This window comes from Pseudopipra pipra, chromosome 1 (assembly GCF_036250125.1).
Source record: "Pseudopipra pipra isolate bDixPip1 chromosome 1, bDixPip1.hap1, whole genome shotgun sequence".
NCBI lineage: Eukaryota > Metazoa > Chordata > Aves > Passeriformes > Pipridae > Pseudopipra > Pseudopipra pipra.
The window spans coordinates 103,621,154-103,636,349 of NC_087549.1; the positions used below are offsets into that span (position 1 = coordinate 103,621,154).

Here is a 15,196-nt window from a genome sequence, read left to right on the forward strand (position 1 = left end):
TCCAAGTGTTCCTTTTATGGGATTAAGAACCTGCTCTTTTCTCTCACAAGTCTTACTTATGCTAACCTCATGCATTCACCCCTGATCCTTGGGTTCATTCCCAGTACCATTTCTCTTGTTGAATACTAACAAAATGAGCTATGAATCTTTTTTTTTTTTTCTATTGCCTTATGCTTCTTTTTCTGCTTGGGGTGCTCCAAAGCATTCTCCCAACAATATTTTCCAACGCTCCTTCTTTCAACAGTCCTCTGGGAAACATCATGGTAACCTGATATATAACACGATGCTATCAAAGGCATCTACAGAGCAAATCTTGTGACAACAGCACTCCCCTAATGGGATTTGCATCCTGGCTTCATAGAAAAAGCACTTTAATAACCTCCCATTTGTTTCTTGTGCTGTAATCATCTGTTATGCTTCTCACTGGTACTTCAAAGTAATTCTCTATTGTTCTGTTACTCTGAACTTCAGCTCAGCGGGGTTTAGCTTTTCAAAGCATCACAGAGGGGAATCTTAATTACTCTTTTTTATTTAATTTTTCAAAAAAAATCTCAAGTCCATTAAACAAACAAAAAATCCTTTTAGATCTCAGAATTTCCTGTTGCTGGATTTGCAGAAAATTAAAATCACCAACAACAAAAAAAATAGCCCAGTATGTCTCAAATTTTATCCAAAGACCTCATTCTATCACAGTTTCTACTATGGTGAGTAAACTTGAACTGTCCAAAAGACCTGGAAGATCAGCTCTGTTCTCAGCTTTGCTAGTAACTATTTAAAAATTCACAAAAATCAATGAGACTCACTTTTGCAAATTCCTAGGTTCACATACCCAGGCTGTGTTTCTCAAGAGCCCCAATTCTGAACCAGACACACACTAACAATATACAGTCACCAATAGGAAAATTTACCATATTTCCAGAGTTTTAAGCTTAGTTTTATGAAGATAAATATAAAGCTTCCAGTTCAACAATGAAAATCTGGTAGACATCAAGCTTATACACTGAGTCATAGGCAAAGCGTAGTCTAGAAAAACTCTCTTCCCAAAATCCCTGCTAATGCAAACTACCGCATGTACTAAGATCCAGATACTACTTTGCACCTTGAGTACTGTGTCCAGCTCTGGGCCCTTCACTTCAAGAAAGACATTGAGATGCTGGAGCATGTCCAGAGAAAGGCAACAAAGATGGTGAAGGGTCTGGAGGGTCATATGAGAAGCAGCTGAGGGAGATGTGGTTGTTTAGCTGGAAGAAAAGGAGGCTCAGGGAGACCTTATCACTCTCTACCTGATAGGAGGTTGTAGCCAGGTGGGCATTGGTCTCTTCTCCCAGGTAACAAGTGACTGGATAAGAGGACATAGCTTCAAGCTGCACCAGGGGAGGTTCAGGTTGGACATGAGGAGGAATTTCTTCATGGAAAGGGTTGTTAAGCGTCGGAATGGACTGCCCAGGGAGGTGGTGGAGTCACTGTCCCTGGAGGTGTTTAAGAAATGACGGGATGTAGCACTTAGTGCCATGGTCTAGTTGACAAGGTGGTAATTGGTCAAAGGTTAGACTCAATAATCTTGGAGGTATTTTTCAACCTAAATGATTCTGTGATTCATTTCCAAGCTTAAAGCACAGGGCTAGCTAGCCCTAGAAAGGGTCAGATTTTCATATTCTTAAATAATAGATTCCCTACCCTTAAGAACACTTTAAACAACTTCTCTCAGACTCTTGTGGTTGAAGGACCTTAACTCACTGTGTGCAGTCCAACAACAGGCACACCACCACAACAAAATGCTGTTTAAAATCTAAATTGAGTGGCACGGAACAGCTAATTTAAGTTACTGAATACAAACTAAAAATTATATTTGTGTTTTGGTTCAAATGTGGAAAAAATGAACTTCATTTTGACATATCCAGAATCTAATAGAACATAGTCCCTCTGTTCTCAGGGAAGAACAGAATAGTTTTGCTGAGGCCCACAGTAAGAGTTACTGCTAGTCTGGATGCCTGCTGGAAAGTGCAATAAAGCATACCAGTCCATGCGACATCCCAATCACCATTTTTATGAACATTTTCCTATTTATTAATAGTAGCTGCTCTGAATTCCCTTAAGTTTTATGCCAGCTGCCAATTCTGGGTCCAGTACAAATTTGAGATATACTACAAGTAAGTTCAGCTAGAAATGAAAATAAAAGGTGAGAAAAAAGCTCACCATATGCCAACAAGGCAAGTTCATTGATGATAGGTAAAAGGGCAAGTGAATCGCTGTACATACCAATAATTCCAGAAGTGCAGGTGAGTTCAACCACTAAAGACAATGGAGGAAAAGGTATCAATTATGGACAAGAAAAAATAGCACCAGGGAAAGTCAGGTTATTTTCCTCCTGTTATTAAACTACAATATCCTTTTCTCTGCTCTGAGAAAATAAAACTGTTCCAAGTAATCTGTTACTATCCCCTCTATATATCTACCTGAGCTTTACATCACCACTTGTATCTTATTTACCTTTACATACAGCTCCTGGACCTCAACAGAAAAGACATTCAAAATATCAATCATCAATTAGATTGCAGACAAAAGCATACGGAACATAAAATGCATGGGAGCAGGTGGCATTCAAAGAGAGATGATTTTGAAATTGGTGATACAAATTAGCACCTTTCCCAACTTGATTACTCATAAGAGGAGATATTTTGCAATGCAAGTCACCTCCAGGTGCTAACCATCCATTCATTAGCAGCATTTTCACCACACAGTAGGCTGACCTTGATAGAAAATTTGCCTCACATTCAAGATACAATTTAAAATCCACTAGACACTTTGTTGCAATATGGGTATTGATAGAGATGGAAACTTGCAAAAAACCTCAATTTATGGATAAGCAATCACAACAGAAGTAGTGTAAAAAAATACAGTTTACATGAAGACAATTTAACAGAGTTTGAATTTGAGTTATTACACTGCTGCTGTAGTGTAGAAGGATGCATTCTGTTAACTCAGATTCTCCCCCCTAAAATATAGAGCTGAAATCTCCAGGGTAGGCAACATTCCTCTTTCTGGAATTCCTCCATGATCACAATCTACAAAGTGTCATAAAATGACTATATACTATGTATATAGAGAAGTGGCTGTCGGCGCTGTCAGTAGGGCAGCATATGAAAACATATCTAGACCCTGACTTCCTTCCTTGAAAAGAAGGGTCCATGAAAGGGACTTTTTAGCAATGTACATCTGAAGGGCACATATTTTTGCAGTCTGGTTTCACAGATGTCTCCTTCTCATCTACTTATCCAACATTAAATACTGAATCCTTGTCAGGATTCAGTCAGCCTGTTCCAAAAGGATATTGGTAGTTTAGTATAGTACATCAGCCAAGGGCATTTGGTAGTATAAATGGCTAATATTTAAACTACTTCAGCATGTTCTGTTTGATTAAAAGCTTTCATGGAACATCTTTATTTGCAGAAAAAGATCACAATCCTCTTGAGGAAGACACAGTGGCCAATGTATCACAACTATTGAAAGAACTGAAAAATATCCATGGACCCATTTTCTTACTGTAAAGCACAACTTCATCAGATTGCTGTAGAATGTTGCCATTTTACTCTGATTCTTGAAATAATCTTATTTTTCAAAGCATAATTCCTTGCTCTTTAAAGCTGTAACTGTCAACATTTAAGAAAGGAAAGTACTCTACAATGTACAGTCATTTAACATCCTATCATCAAGTGAGGACATTAAGACAATCCTGGATCATTTGAGTAGCTTGTAGGGACAATGTTTTCAGAAACAGGAAACAACTTTCAGGTCCTGAACTTGAGACAATTTTACAGAGGTAATTTCTCAGCACTGCAATAATTCTGCCTCTTCCCTAGGGAGACATCAAAAAACAGAAGCACTTGCAATCACTAGACATTGGTGAAATTCTTGGCACAAGTAAGTCATTGCATTTCTGATTAATGAGATTTTAAAGAGCAGAATCAAAGCCTCAGGAACTTTCATTTAACTCTTCAGAAAGCCCATTCTGTTTTCAGCCACTAAAGCCTGGACTTCTGTACTTTTCAAACTTAACATAAAGACAGCTTTAGACTTTAGATTCAGAGTAATTTCTGTTAAAGATATATTTACATGTGAAACCACTTGCAAAGTAGCCCTAGAGACTAGAAAATTCACATAAGCAGGAATTTACAAAGTGTAAGGGTGTTGTTAAGGTAAGGCCATACTGGATTCAGTTTTTCTTACAGAGACTTCACAGACAGAAAAATGTGCAGCTCTGAGGAAAGTGGGACTCTGACTCTTCCATATATTTTCCACAATTAGGATCAAGATTGCAAGGGAATCCATACAACTTCCTCAGGTAAAAATCACTGCATTAGCAGCTACAGTCAAAGCACTTTTGATGGATTTGACTGATGTTCCCAGCCTTACGCTTACTCATAGCCTACTTCCAACCCTCTGCACCACCTCACTTTTCCATATTCAGTCTCCTTATATCAGCTTCACTTACTGTGAGAGCTTTTTCCCTTACCTATTCCCCTTTACTGACCTATTCCCTTCAATTTTGCTTGCCACTTGCTTTGCTCCTTCTCACTATACCCAACCCAATAAATCCCTCAAGGAACAACCAGTGTTTTCTGTCATGTTATTCTTCACCCTGCTTTGAAAAACTACCCCTTCTCCCACATTTCATCCTGAAATTTCATCCTTTGGGACAGCACTAATACTGCATGACTGTACCTAACACAAAGGGAACATGTTCTAGATTGATTTACCACATAGTGAATAAAATAAACTAAAATCATATAGTCTTTAACTTGTACTAACTTGCTATTTTCACTTACCCTGCTTGTATGGTAAGAGTGGTAAAAGATGTCCTCTGGAAGTGATGAAAACTGATCAATGTCCTTCACAAAGCACAGGGAAGGAAGTTCATGCAAACTTGTACAGACTGAAATACTTCTTTTCAAAAGTATGTCAGTAAAAATAGATTTCTCACAAGTCTGTAATAAGACAAAGGCTAATTAGCTGCAACCACTTCTTCTTGAGGTCAAGAGGAGTTACACCTGGGATGATTTCAGCCTAGAATAGCCACACTTATCGATGTGATTTTTTTTCAAACTCAGGACATATCAATCACACCTTCAATTTTACTTGACGCTAAACTGACAAGGCTCATGAAATGAATTATTTTGACGGGACACAATCTACTTGAAAATAACAGATTCTGTACTCAGTGTAACACCCAAGATTGCTGTAGCTTAGAGAAGATGGACAATATTTTATCTTCTTTTTCTTCCTTTCTATTTTTCTCTCCCTTTTCCCCTTAATTTGTGTAGCTGGCAATATTCTGTGGATTAACTGCCCCATTTTTTCCTTCTCATCACTCATTTATGAGATCTCAAACATATACAGTTGGTCATCAAGCACAGTTTCTAAGGATGTTTCATTCTTTCAGAAATTCTTTCAGTTTCCATACCAAACTCCCCAGGTTCTCCTCGTCCTGCAACAGTCTCTGTGCTGAAACTCTTTCAGAAGTAGGATCCAGAAGATTGCTGATATCTACAGCAGTCCACTAGAATTGTAAGCCAGGTATTGCCAAAACCTTGTCCTGAATTCACTAAGGTTTACTGAAGATGCTTTGAAGAAAAACATTTCAGGTCCACTATGTCACCACCTTCCTGTCATTTTACTTAGATAGAAAATATCCACCTATTTCCGAAAGTAATCTACCAGCAGAAGTCTTATTAGCTTAAATAGGACTTCTGCTCCTAAGTCTCACAAACTCTTTGGGACACTATTCACAGCACCAATAATCACTGTACACGCAATTATGCTCAGAGAACAGGAACCCATTGAGGTAGTTTCACACAAAGCACTCTTAGGTCTACTCGATTTTATTCAGCTTCTTATCCCAAGCCTTTACAGAAGCACTACAGTTAAGAGACCATTAGTGTTAACAGTTAGAAGCACTCCATGCCAGAAGGTTAGATCAAAAGAGGAAGACTTAAAAATTCTAAAGGACAGACAAAAACATAGTCTGATTAACAGAACACACCACAAACACATGCAAGGTACTACAACACACCAAATACTGCCTTTAACTGTGCATGTCTGATTTGCTGTCTCTTTTTTTAACCTCAACCCTCAAAACAGGAAAGGTGGGACAAAGAAATAAGATCAAAATATTTCACCTTCTTTCCTTCATTACTTAATACAGAACAGGTCTCTCAGTGTATCTTTTTAAATGCAAAAATAAGTAGAATCACATCTATAAAATAACTTGACAGCCCTTCCACTTCTCTTTCTTGCTGATTATGCAAATGAAAGCGAGCCCATTTGGGGTACAGCACTTCTTCAGATGCTTTGAATCATCTAGTGCAGCTCTCTCCCTTTTTTTCTCACTTGTCTGGCTATATAGGCACCTAATTTGTGTTTACTGGAATTAAGTGATACAAATACATCCTGCCACTTATTTCAATTCCTTTCAACTGCACAGCTACCCCCTGCCTGTCCTTATGCCTATGGAGAAATCAAATAGCTCTATCTTCCTCAGTCAGTTAAGAGGAATCTCTGCAAGGTTCACATCCTGGTAACAAGTTGGAGACAGTTCCTGTGGCTTTTCAGAAAGCTTCTGAAGGACTACATTCCTGCAGTGGACGAATTAATAGTTCCAAGCTTGTAGAGATTTACATATCTCCACAAAATGTCAGTAAATCTGAAGCTATCATACCAGAGATGATGATTAGCACTGTGCATATTTAACAAAGGGGTAGTGAAATCTGATTTGCATATTTCTGACAAGCACGCAAATTCCCTCCGCTTTCACAACTTAATATCTACACGGTTCATTTTATTTTGATTAAAATTAAAACATTTCACTTATGACCTTTAAAGGAATGCTTGCTTCCAGACTCTTAAATGCACCATTGATCTGCTGCACTTTGTCAGCAAAACAATGATCGCTCCTAAGCTGCCTATGAAAAGCTGGTCTTATATAGATCAGTCCATAAACTTCCCACTGACGTATGCAATGCAGAGATGCAAAATCTGCATAATCAGCCTATTTACTCCATTCAGCAACAAGGGACATATTCTGCCAATTTATGCCTTCATCAGAAGGTTGCTCTAGCAAAGAGGAAATTGCCACACTGCAATTCAACAGACATGAAGTACATTAGCCAGGTAGCAGCTAAGTAAATAAGCAAATGAAGATGTATGTAAGTTATTATTACCTTTGCTCCACAGACAATGGAAATGACCTTTGTTTAAAGGCTGGTTCAGAATCAGAAGGCAAAACTTCAGGTTTCCTGCAAGATAAATGTTGATTCTCATTAGCAAGACTATTGATTTTTTTTCTCCTTTTTTTTATTTTCCTTTTGCCAGATTAATTTTGATTCAACCACCTTAGATCAACTCCACAAATTTCCTTGCTTCTTAGGTTTCACCATTTTCAGATAGGGAAGCTGTCAGAACTTCATTAGATACCTTTTACTTGGTAGGGTTTTATTAAACATTTAATTTATAAGTGACTTTTACTTACTGAAGGCCACCCTCAACAGGACCCCATATCTATACAGCTCTCTCATTTAATCTTCCACTTGCTGCTGTTGCTGACATGAGCAACGAATACTGACATGAGCTTCACCCTGCCCTCTATTAACAGGGAAGGCGGTAGATGACTTCATATGAAGATGTCTCTAATCCACATCCAATATTCCACCCTCCTGGCCAATGAAGAACTCTTGCAGCCATCAGTAGCTTCTGTGCCTGTGTTTTAATATCACATAAAAGCTCTAATTTTGGTAGATCCACTCTGGTAGATACTTTCTAAATACAGAATGAAAGCCCATGACCCAGGAGCTTCAAATCAAAAGCTACTAAGAGAAAAAGTGTACTTGAACCTGTGTTATCTAGGTGATACTGCAGACTAAAAATCTCGGTGGATTTACCAGCCCAACTTGATTGAGCTCATAAAGCCTCCTGCCCCAGCAAAATGTGCATTGTGAAGGTCGATAATAAACCCACAGATATAAAAGCCTTAAAAGAAAAAAAGGATTTATGATATGACACACTTTGAATTCAAAGAGTAAATACATAAATCTTTTGACAGCTGCCTGTGGTGGGATTTGCATTATTTCACTTCCTAATTATCTTGCCAATCATACAGGAATACAAGTTTCCTCTGGAGCTTGATATCCTTAGGCAATCAGGTTAATGAAGTATTATTTGGTCATATGAAGCCACTGTAATTGAAAAAAGAAAACCTCTATCACTAGAAAGTCTTTTAAGCTTTTGAGAAGATCCTGTATAGCAGGAGGCAGAAGGCTACAGATGAAGCTGTGGCTTAAGCCATATGATGTTACCAGGGAAAATAACAGGTGGTCAAAGTCCTGAAGACGTAGGAACATCTTGGGGTGAGAGTTGGGAGGAGCAGTATTTAAAATAATTAATTAAATGCATGGTTAGGAGCAGGAAGTGAAGGTTAGTGACTGGGATACCACTATTCTGCATTTTGCCTTTTGAGTGATTTAGGGTTTCCCCATTGACCCATTCTATGCCTCAGTTCCCTAGAACAGAAGTAACAGTATTGTCCTCTTTCATAAGTATCAAGAGAAACATAATGACCTAGATAATTTTTACCCCACAAAAAGTCTGCATGATTATCATAGCTATCTTCTGCATGGTGCTTTGAAATACCTCCCCTCATGCCTTCCACTTTCATTTTTCCTGACATGGTCCACACTTTCTTTTAATTCATGTACATATGGGAGAATAAATTTACGTGGGGAATAAATTTTCATAGGGAATAAACAGAGAGGTCAGAGGAGCAAGTACACAAAGGAAAGTGAAAAAACTTTTTTCTTTGTGTAGTCCGAACAGTTTTGCCTTGTCCTTGAACTTTACGAGAAAGGTAGAAAACAATACATCTAAACTAAGTGCCAATTTCCAACTGCCTCACAAAATGGGACCTCCACAGCAGATCTCCTAATGATTGTTAAGTGAGAGAGGCTGCCAGCTCCTTATATTAAACATAATCATCTAGTGATGCCCTCCACTGAAAAGAGCCAGCAAATATCACAGGTTCTTTTACTGATAGGGTAATACAAATATGCATGGGTGCTGTAAGGCTATTCCTGCTGGTGAATAACAAAAGGCATTTCTGTGCCTTAAGCTGTATCAACATATGAAAATGCTGAAGATTTTCAGCATTTTTTGCACATCAGGAGTACTCTTGTTATATACATTGAGGTACATTTTTGAAGCCAAGGCCTGTCTGTGGGTATTCACACTGAGACTTCAGAGGCTGATTTTCAGAGATGACACTTCCAAGAGCTTCCAGTGAGGCCCGTAAGAGCTGCTGGCTCTTACATGTTCAGTTGTTGCAAGGAAGCTAAGAAGAAGATGCCCCCAACACACACAATCAGAAGCAGGCAGGTTGTGAGTTTGGGTTGTTTGTTGTTTGTTTGACTTTTCTAAAGCACAGTTATACGTTGAAAAAGTGGAGAAATGGAAATTATCGTTTCTCCTGCTTTAAGAAAAGTAAACATTCCAGTTATTTCAAACCAGTCATTTCATGCAATTAACACATGATAAAATGCTATGATTAATGCTACGATTAATGCTACCAAAATGAGCCTAAATGTCAATATTTTAATGGTGCTTGCTGAGTTAATATAAAGCTGCACACAGGGCTCAGTCCTCGGTAGATGTAAAACAGTAATAAAATTGAGCTGCAATAATTTACCACCATTGCCCTAAAAAACCGTTAATAAATTGGGACATCTGAAGGCAAAGACCACGTCAGCAGACAGAATATGCAACATTCATCACTCTGAGAAAAACTGATGAGAGCTCACTGTGCCACTGCTCTGAGCACTCTACTGGCTATTCATTTGAAAACAAATCTACTTCAAGGCCATTTATCTTTAAAAGCCCTTAACAAATTAGGAAGCATCTATCTCCTGACTGTCTGCCCAGCCATTTTTCACAAAGATAATTAGCACCCTGACCCAACCATTAATGACATTGTGCTCTGTTTGGATTAACGGGAAAGAGGATTCTATAAGCAAGAATTCAGCAGCAAAAATAACCTTTCCCCAGACATGGATATCTCCACTGAAGAAGCTTTTGCGGGCCCTTGATAAAGGCAGAACAAGCTATTCTTTTGCTGTCTTTTGCATAGTTTCTTCCATTTTTAGTATAACTTTCTCTTTCCCTATGTATTTTTGCAGCTTTTGCAGACTGAGCAAATTCAACCATCTGCAGCACAAGCAGAAAAGAATAAATTTCTCTGTACAAAAACTCCAGTTTATTCTTGATGTTTACATCAACACAGAGAACAAATGGAGCCAATTCCCACAGTCAAAGTCCTCCTGTAGATGAATTAGCCGTGCACTAAGGCTGATTTCTACAGGACAGGAGGATGACTATAGGAAAACTTTACTTTCATTTATGGAACTAAATTTGTTTCTCATCTTGTTTTTCTGTTGGCTGCTTATAAACCTTGAAGTCTTACAGGCCCAAGCTACATATGTATGTATTAACAGATACAAAACTACATCAATAGGCAGTTATATGCAAAAATATAGTTAAAACGTCTTTTAGCAGACTTGGAAAATTCCTAGTCTTTGGATAAAGCTGTATCATTTTTAATCCTGCTGGAAACACAGAGAACCCTTTCCCTAATTTCTGAGGTTACAAATCAATCAATCATCAATCCCTACAGGTTTCTACTGGGACGCTCTGTGAATACGTCATCCCTTCTGAAAACTCTTTCCCTTCTCTGCTTTCCAACTTTTATTTAGCTGCACTTCTTTGATGAAGCTTTTCTCACGGTTGCTTAGAAATTACTTTAATCAAAAGTGTTGTGAATGTCCCTGACAGCCTATGCAATGCCTTTTTACCCCATTGTAACTCAATTCCAATATATTTTAGAGCACAGTTCTGCTATTCTAAAAGCCTGCTTGACTTCTCCCTGTCATGTTATACTCATCTAGCTATTCTATAAATATTTATAATATCATTATGTGTTTTTTATTGATTTCCCCTTGTCATATGCCAGTCTTCAGGCTGTATGTCTGTCACAAAGCATATGCAAAAGGCATATATATTTTTAAAGACAACCTTTTCTTTGATAGCCAGTAAAATAATACATACCACTCCTCTGCTTCCTTTCAGTGTTAGAATAATATCGCTAGGAGTTATCCCACATACTGTGAGGTTCTTGGCTATTGAATTTTCCAAGAGGGAAAAAAAGCTTTCAGTGCTTCAAACAAGGGGGCCTTTGGGAAAGATCACTACTATTCCCTGCCTTTGTGAAATTATGTAAGCAGTAATATACAATGGGGGATATGCTATGATAAGATACAGGCATGCCTCAAGTTGCTAACCAAATATGACTTCAAAGTCAGAGCTTCAACCATAGAAAAGGGCTTACACTAAGCAGTTAATGTTTTGGTTTGGTTTTGGTATTTGTGTTTTACCGCTTGCCTGAAGAGGAGTGATTCCTTTCCTTTCCAGTGATCTATCAAACATCTACAAAGAGGTAGGTTTAGTACAGAGGAAGAAGTAAGAAAGAGACAGGTAGTATGGGGGCAGAGTTGAAAGCTGGAAGATAGTTTCAATTTCCAGAAAATTTCTGTACTGATAGAAATACATCTTGATAACAAAGATACTAAGATCCACTGAAAACATATTGCAGTCACACATATTTCTAATCACATAAGTGGAAGTCCAAATATAAAACAGCTTTTGAGAGAGAAAACCTCTGAATGATCTCACTGAAAATTTCCTTTGTTGTTGTTGCTGCTCTCACATCAATCTACAGATATCTATACCATGATATTAAAAAAAAAACATATTTGGTTTCCAGTACCATATCATATTCAGGAAATTCCTATGCCTCAGATTAATTTTTTAAATGAAGAGTCACTGCCTACTTAATTGTCAGAGTATTTGGGAAGGGACAAGGCATTTTTTCACAATTTCAAAATTGACTGATAGGACAGCAGAGCACCAGGTTGAGGCAGCTCTTTTTATGGCAGTTGAAGTTTCTTCTGCTGCAGAAGAATTAATATGTGATTCTAAGAATTCCACATAAGCTATATTTAGTGGGAGCCCATCATAATAAACCCTAAAGAAAGCAGTTCATAAAAACGGTGAAGATAAAGTAATCTTCATGCAGAATTACAGCAACGATAGATAAGGCTATTGCTACAGATCAAAGTTACTGAAGTGACTTGGGATTTTAAAACTAAAATAAAAGTTTGGGGGATCAGCAGCAAATCTACACCCTTTTCTGCCAAGTAAGCACCTGTCTCCAAGTGCTAAGTCCAAAAGTGATGCTCTGGAAAGAGCTACTTGGCCAACTTATTGAAATGGACCATTTCATTCATGGGTTTTATTAAGGGCTACCATCCACTTCCCAAACATACTCAAACAGTCTCCCCACCACAAATGAAGTAAGACAGAAACTAAGGAGAAATGAGTCCATCAGACTAAGGAGCATCCCCCATTTCCTGAAAGGGTTTCTTCAATGTGGCTGTTTGCTTTCTATTTTTTAGACACTGAAACTCAGCACGTGTAGTTTCCTACCTGCTACACAGATACAATTCTTAACAGGCAATTTACTTGCTAGTGTAGCAATTCTTGAAAGCTGACTTCTGCCTCACAAGACAAGATTCTGGTTTTATCAATTAATGTCTTAACTCGTTGACTATGAGCATTATCTGGGTCTACCTTAGCAAGCAGCATGGCAGAATAAAATCAGGTCTACAGACCAAAACTGTTAATGCTGAGGGCATGATATTCACACTACACATGTTTTGGGAAGAAAGAGAGGGAGAGAGGCTACTTCAGGTTTAAGGCTAGTCTGGTTCTGTAGACTAAATATCCATTAGCATCAGGAGAGCATTATGTATGCTTCTGGAGCACATTTTTCTTTCAGCCAGAAGGAAATTAGCTTATATATTCCAAAGCCACTCTGCATGTAAAGCAAACCACAGTAAACAGTCAGGATCAGGACACTTGCTTCAAAATCATATTCTTGATCCAAACCAAAATGCTAATGTAAGTATGCCAATAGCCACATAGCTTGTGGTTATCAATTTTTTCTTTTTATTTTTTAACTGATGTCTTTACCAAAATAATATGACTAACGCCACTAGATCAGTTTAATTTACATGACACTTTTGTAATCTCATACTCATCAAAATTTGGCTCTAACTTTAGATTGTTATACTTAAGAGACAAACTGACACTTCTATCTATCAGGTAGGAAAAGTGTGGGGGGGTGTTAACCCAAAACTTGAGCTTATGGGCATTATAAATGAAAAAGCACTTAACATCACATCCTAAGATGCTACTTTTTAAGCTTATTTTTCAGGCGAAAACCTCACATTGTACAGAACAAATAGTGCACCTTATACAAAAACTCTCTTCATTCTGCTCTTCTCTTTCTTGAACTTTCTTTCAAGTCAGTAAAATTCACTTCCTCCATCTGTGCTCTTGCTAACGAAGTAGTTGTCAGCTTTAATTCAGAGAAACATTTAAGCTAGAACTATTGCATTAATTATATGCACTACTTATAAAACATTGTGTAGCTGCATTTTACCACACTGAATCCCAAGCCTCCAAACAAGCCATTTAATTTTCCTCATAAGAATGACAACTCCAATAATAAACCAGCACAAATTATGCAAAAGGATCACAGACCTTACAAACATGTTCTCAAACTTATTGAATGACTAAATCAAATATGCATACCCAACTGATTTTTGTGCAAAGGCAGTGTTATCCCTGTCAATGCATTTTAGTGTTAATTTTTTCATGTAAATTCTATTGATTTTTAAAGATTTTACAGCTCTTAATTCTCTAGGCAAATTCCAGTAAGAAGAGTAGGAAGAAAAGGGGATTTGTGCAAACAGTCTTATTGAAAAGCTGCAATATGTTACTCTCTGGAGAGCCCTCTACAAGAACTTATGTGGATGAATTCAAACCAACTAATTTAACACAATAAGTCACAAACACGGACATACACATGGGATAACCCACCCACATCATCAACCACTGCTGCTCCCAGAAGGGTGTTATGCCTTGCAATGAAATTTATTTCATTGCAAAACACGGACATACACATGGGATAACCCACCCACATCATCAACCACTGCTGCTCCCAGAAGGGTGTTATGCCTTGCAATGAAATTTATCAATTAATTCTGGTGCTTCTCTGGAGAATGTGAGTGGTGCATTTCTCATTTCAGTGTGTGATGGGATACTTGTTTTCATACTAACTCCTATATCTGAGTGCTTGGGACTTCTGCTCTTTATGTGTCAAACATCTCAGTCTGGTCAAGCAGAATAAGATCACACAGTTCCCAGTACTGAATCTTTAGTTTTAGATAAATTGTCCAGCATCACAAAGAAACTTCGTGTCAGGATTCAACTCTCTAGGGCAACATTCAACAGCTGAATCATGAGAACTTGTCTATTTAAATAGAAATCATAACAGTCATACTTCTTACTATTATAAACATGGAAATGATGCTCATGACCCATTATCAACTCTCATTTGAAAATAAACACAATGGAGTAACCAGTCACTCTGGGGAGGTAGCAAGGTATAGAAACCCTAAAACAGGCTCTTTGAGGGACACACTGACAGATGGACCATTTGCCACTGCAAAGCCTTGGGCTAGGTTTACCTCATACCCCTGCTGCTTGTCTCCAGAGATGTGGCCAGACCACACATCCATCATTCTCTGCTTTGTGCAAATAGGACTTTCATTTCAATCTGAGCACAACAAAGGTCAGAATTAGCTGGAAGGAGCAGAGTTTCTTTAGCTGAGATGTTATTCTCCCAGTTTTCAAGACTGGACTCAAATTGTCCAGCATTTAAAAAAAAAAACAAAAAAAAAAAAAAACAAAAAAAAAAAAAAAAAAAAAAAAAAAAAACAAAAAAAAAAGAGAGAGATTTCTGATACGGTTTTCTGCAGAATGGGAACTCTAGTCCCCAAGGCTGCAGAATCTGACACAAGTTTCAAACTTCAGGTAAACTTTAAAAGCACATGAATTTCATCACAACTACCTTGTAAAAAAAAAAATAAATACTTTGCTTCGTTATTCACAGGTAAGTCGTCATCTGAAACAGTACCCATTTTACACCGTCTAAGTTCGATACCAATTGGAAGGCCTTAAGAGACAAGAATTAGAC

General features: G+C 37.8%; 1 protein-coding gene across 7 annotated transcripts in view; it reads right to left on the reverse strand.

Moving 5' to 3' along the window:
- The window catches only part of TPK1 (thiamin pyrophosphokinase 1), a 298,387-nt gene that overhangs the window by 235,257 nt on the left and 47,934 nt on the right, over positions 1 to 15,196 (reverse strand). For 6 of the 7 annotated variants that reach the window (XM_064668750.1, XM_064668777.1, XM_064668760.1 and 3 more), the window contains exon 2: positions 7,218 to 7,292. The exons of the other annotated variant lie outside the window; for it this stretch is intronic. In XM_064668750.1, coding sequence (XP_064524820.1) covers positions 7,218 to 7,292 — 75 coding nt within the window. The remainder of the gene's footprint in view (positions 1 to 7,217; positions 7,293 to 15,196) is intronic. 7 annotated transcript variants of the gene reach the window in all.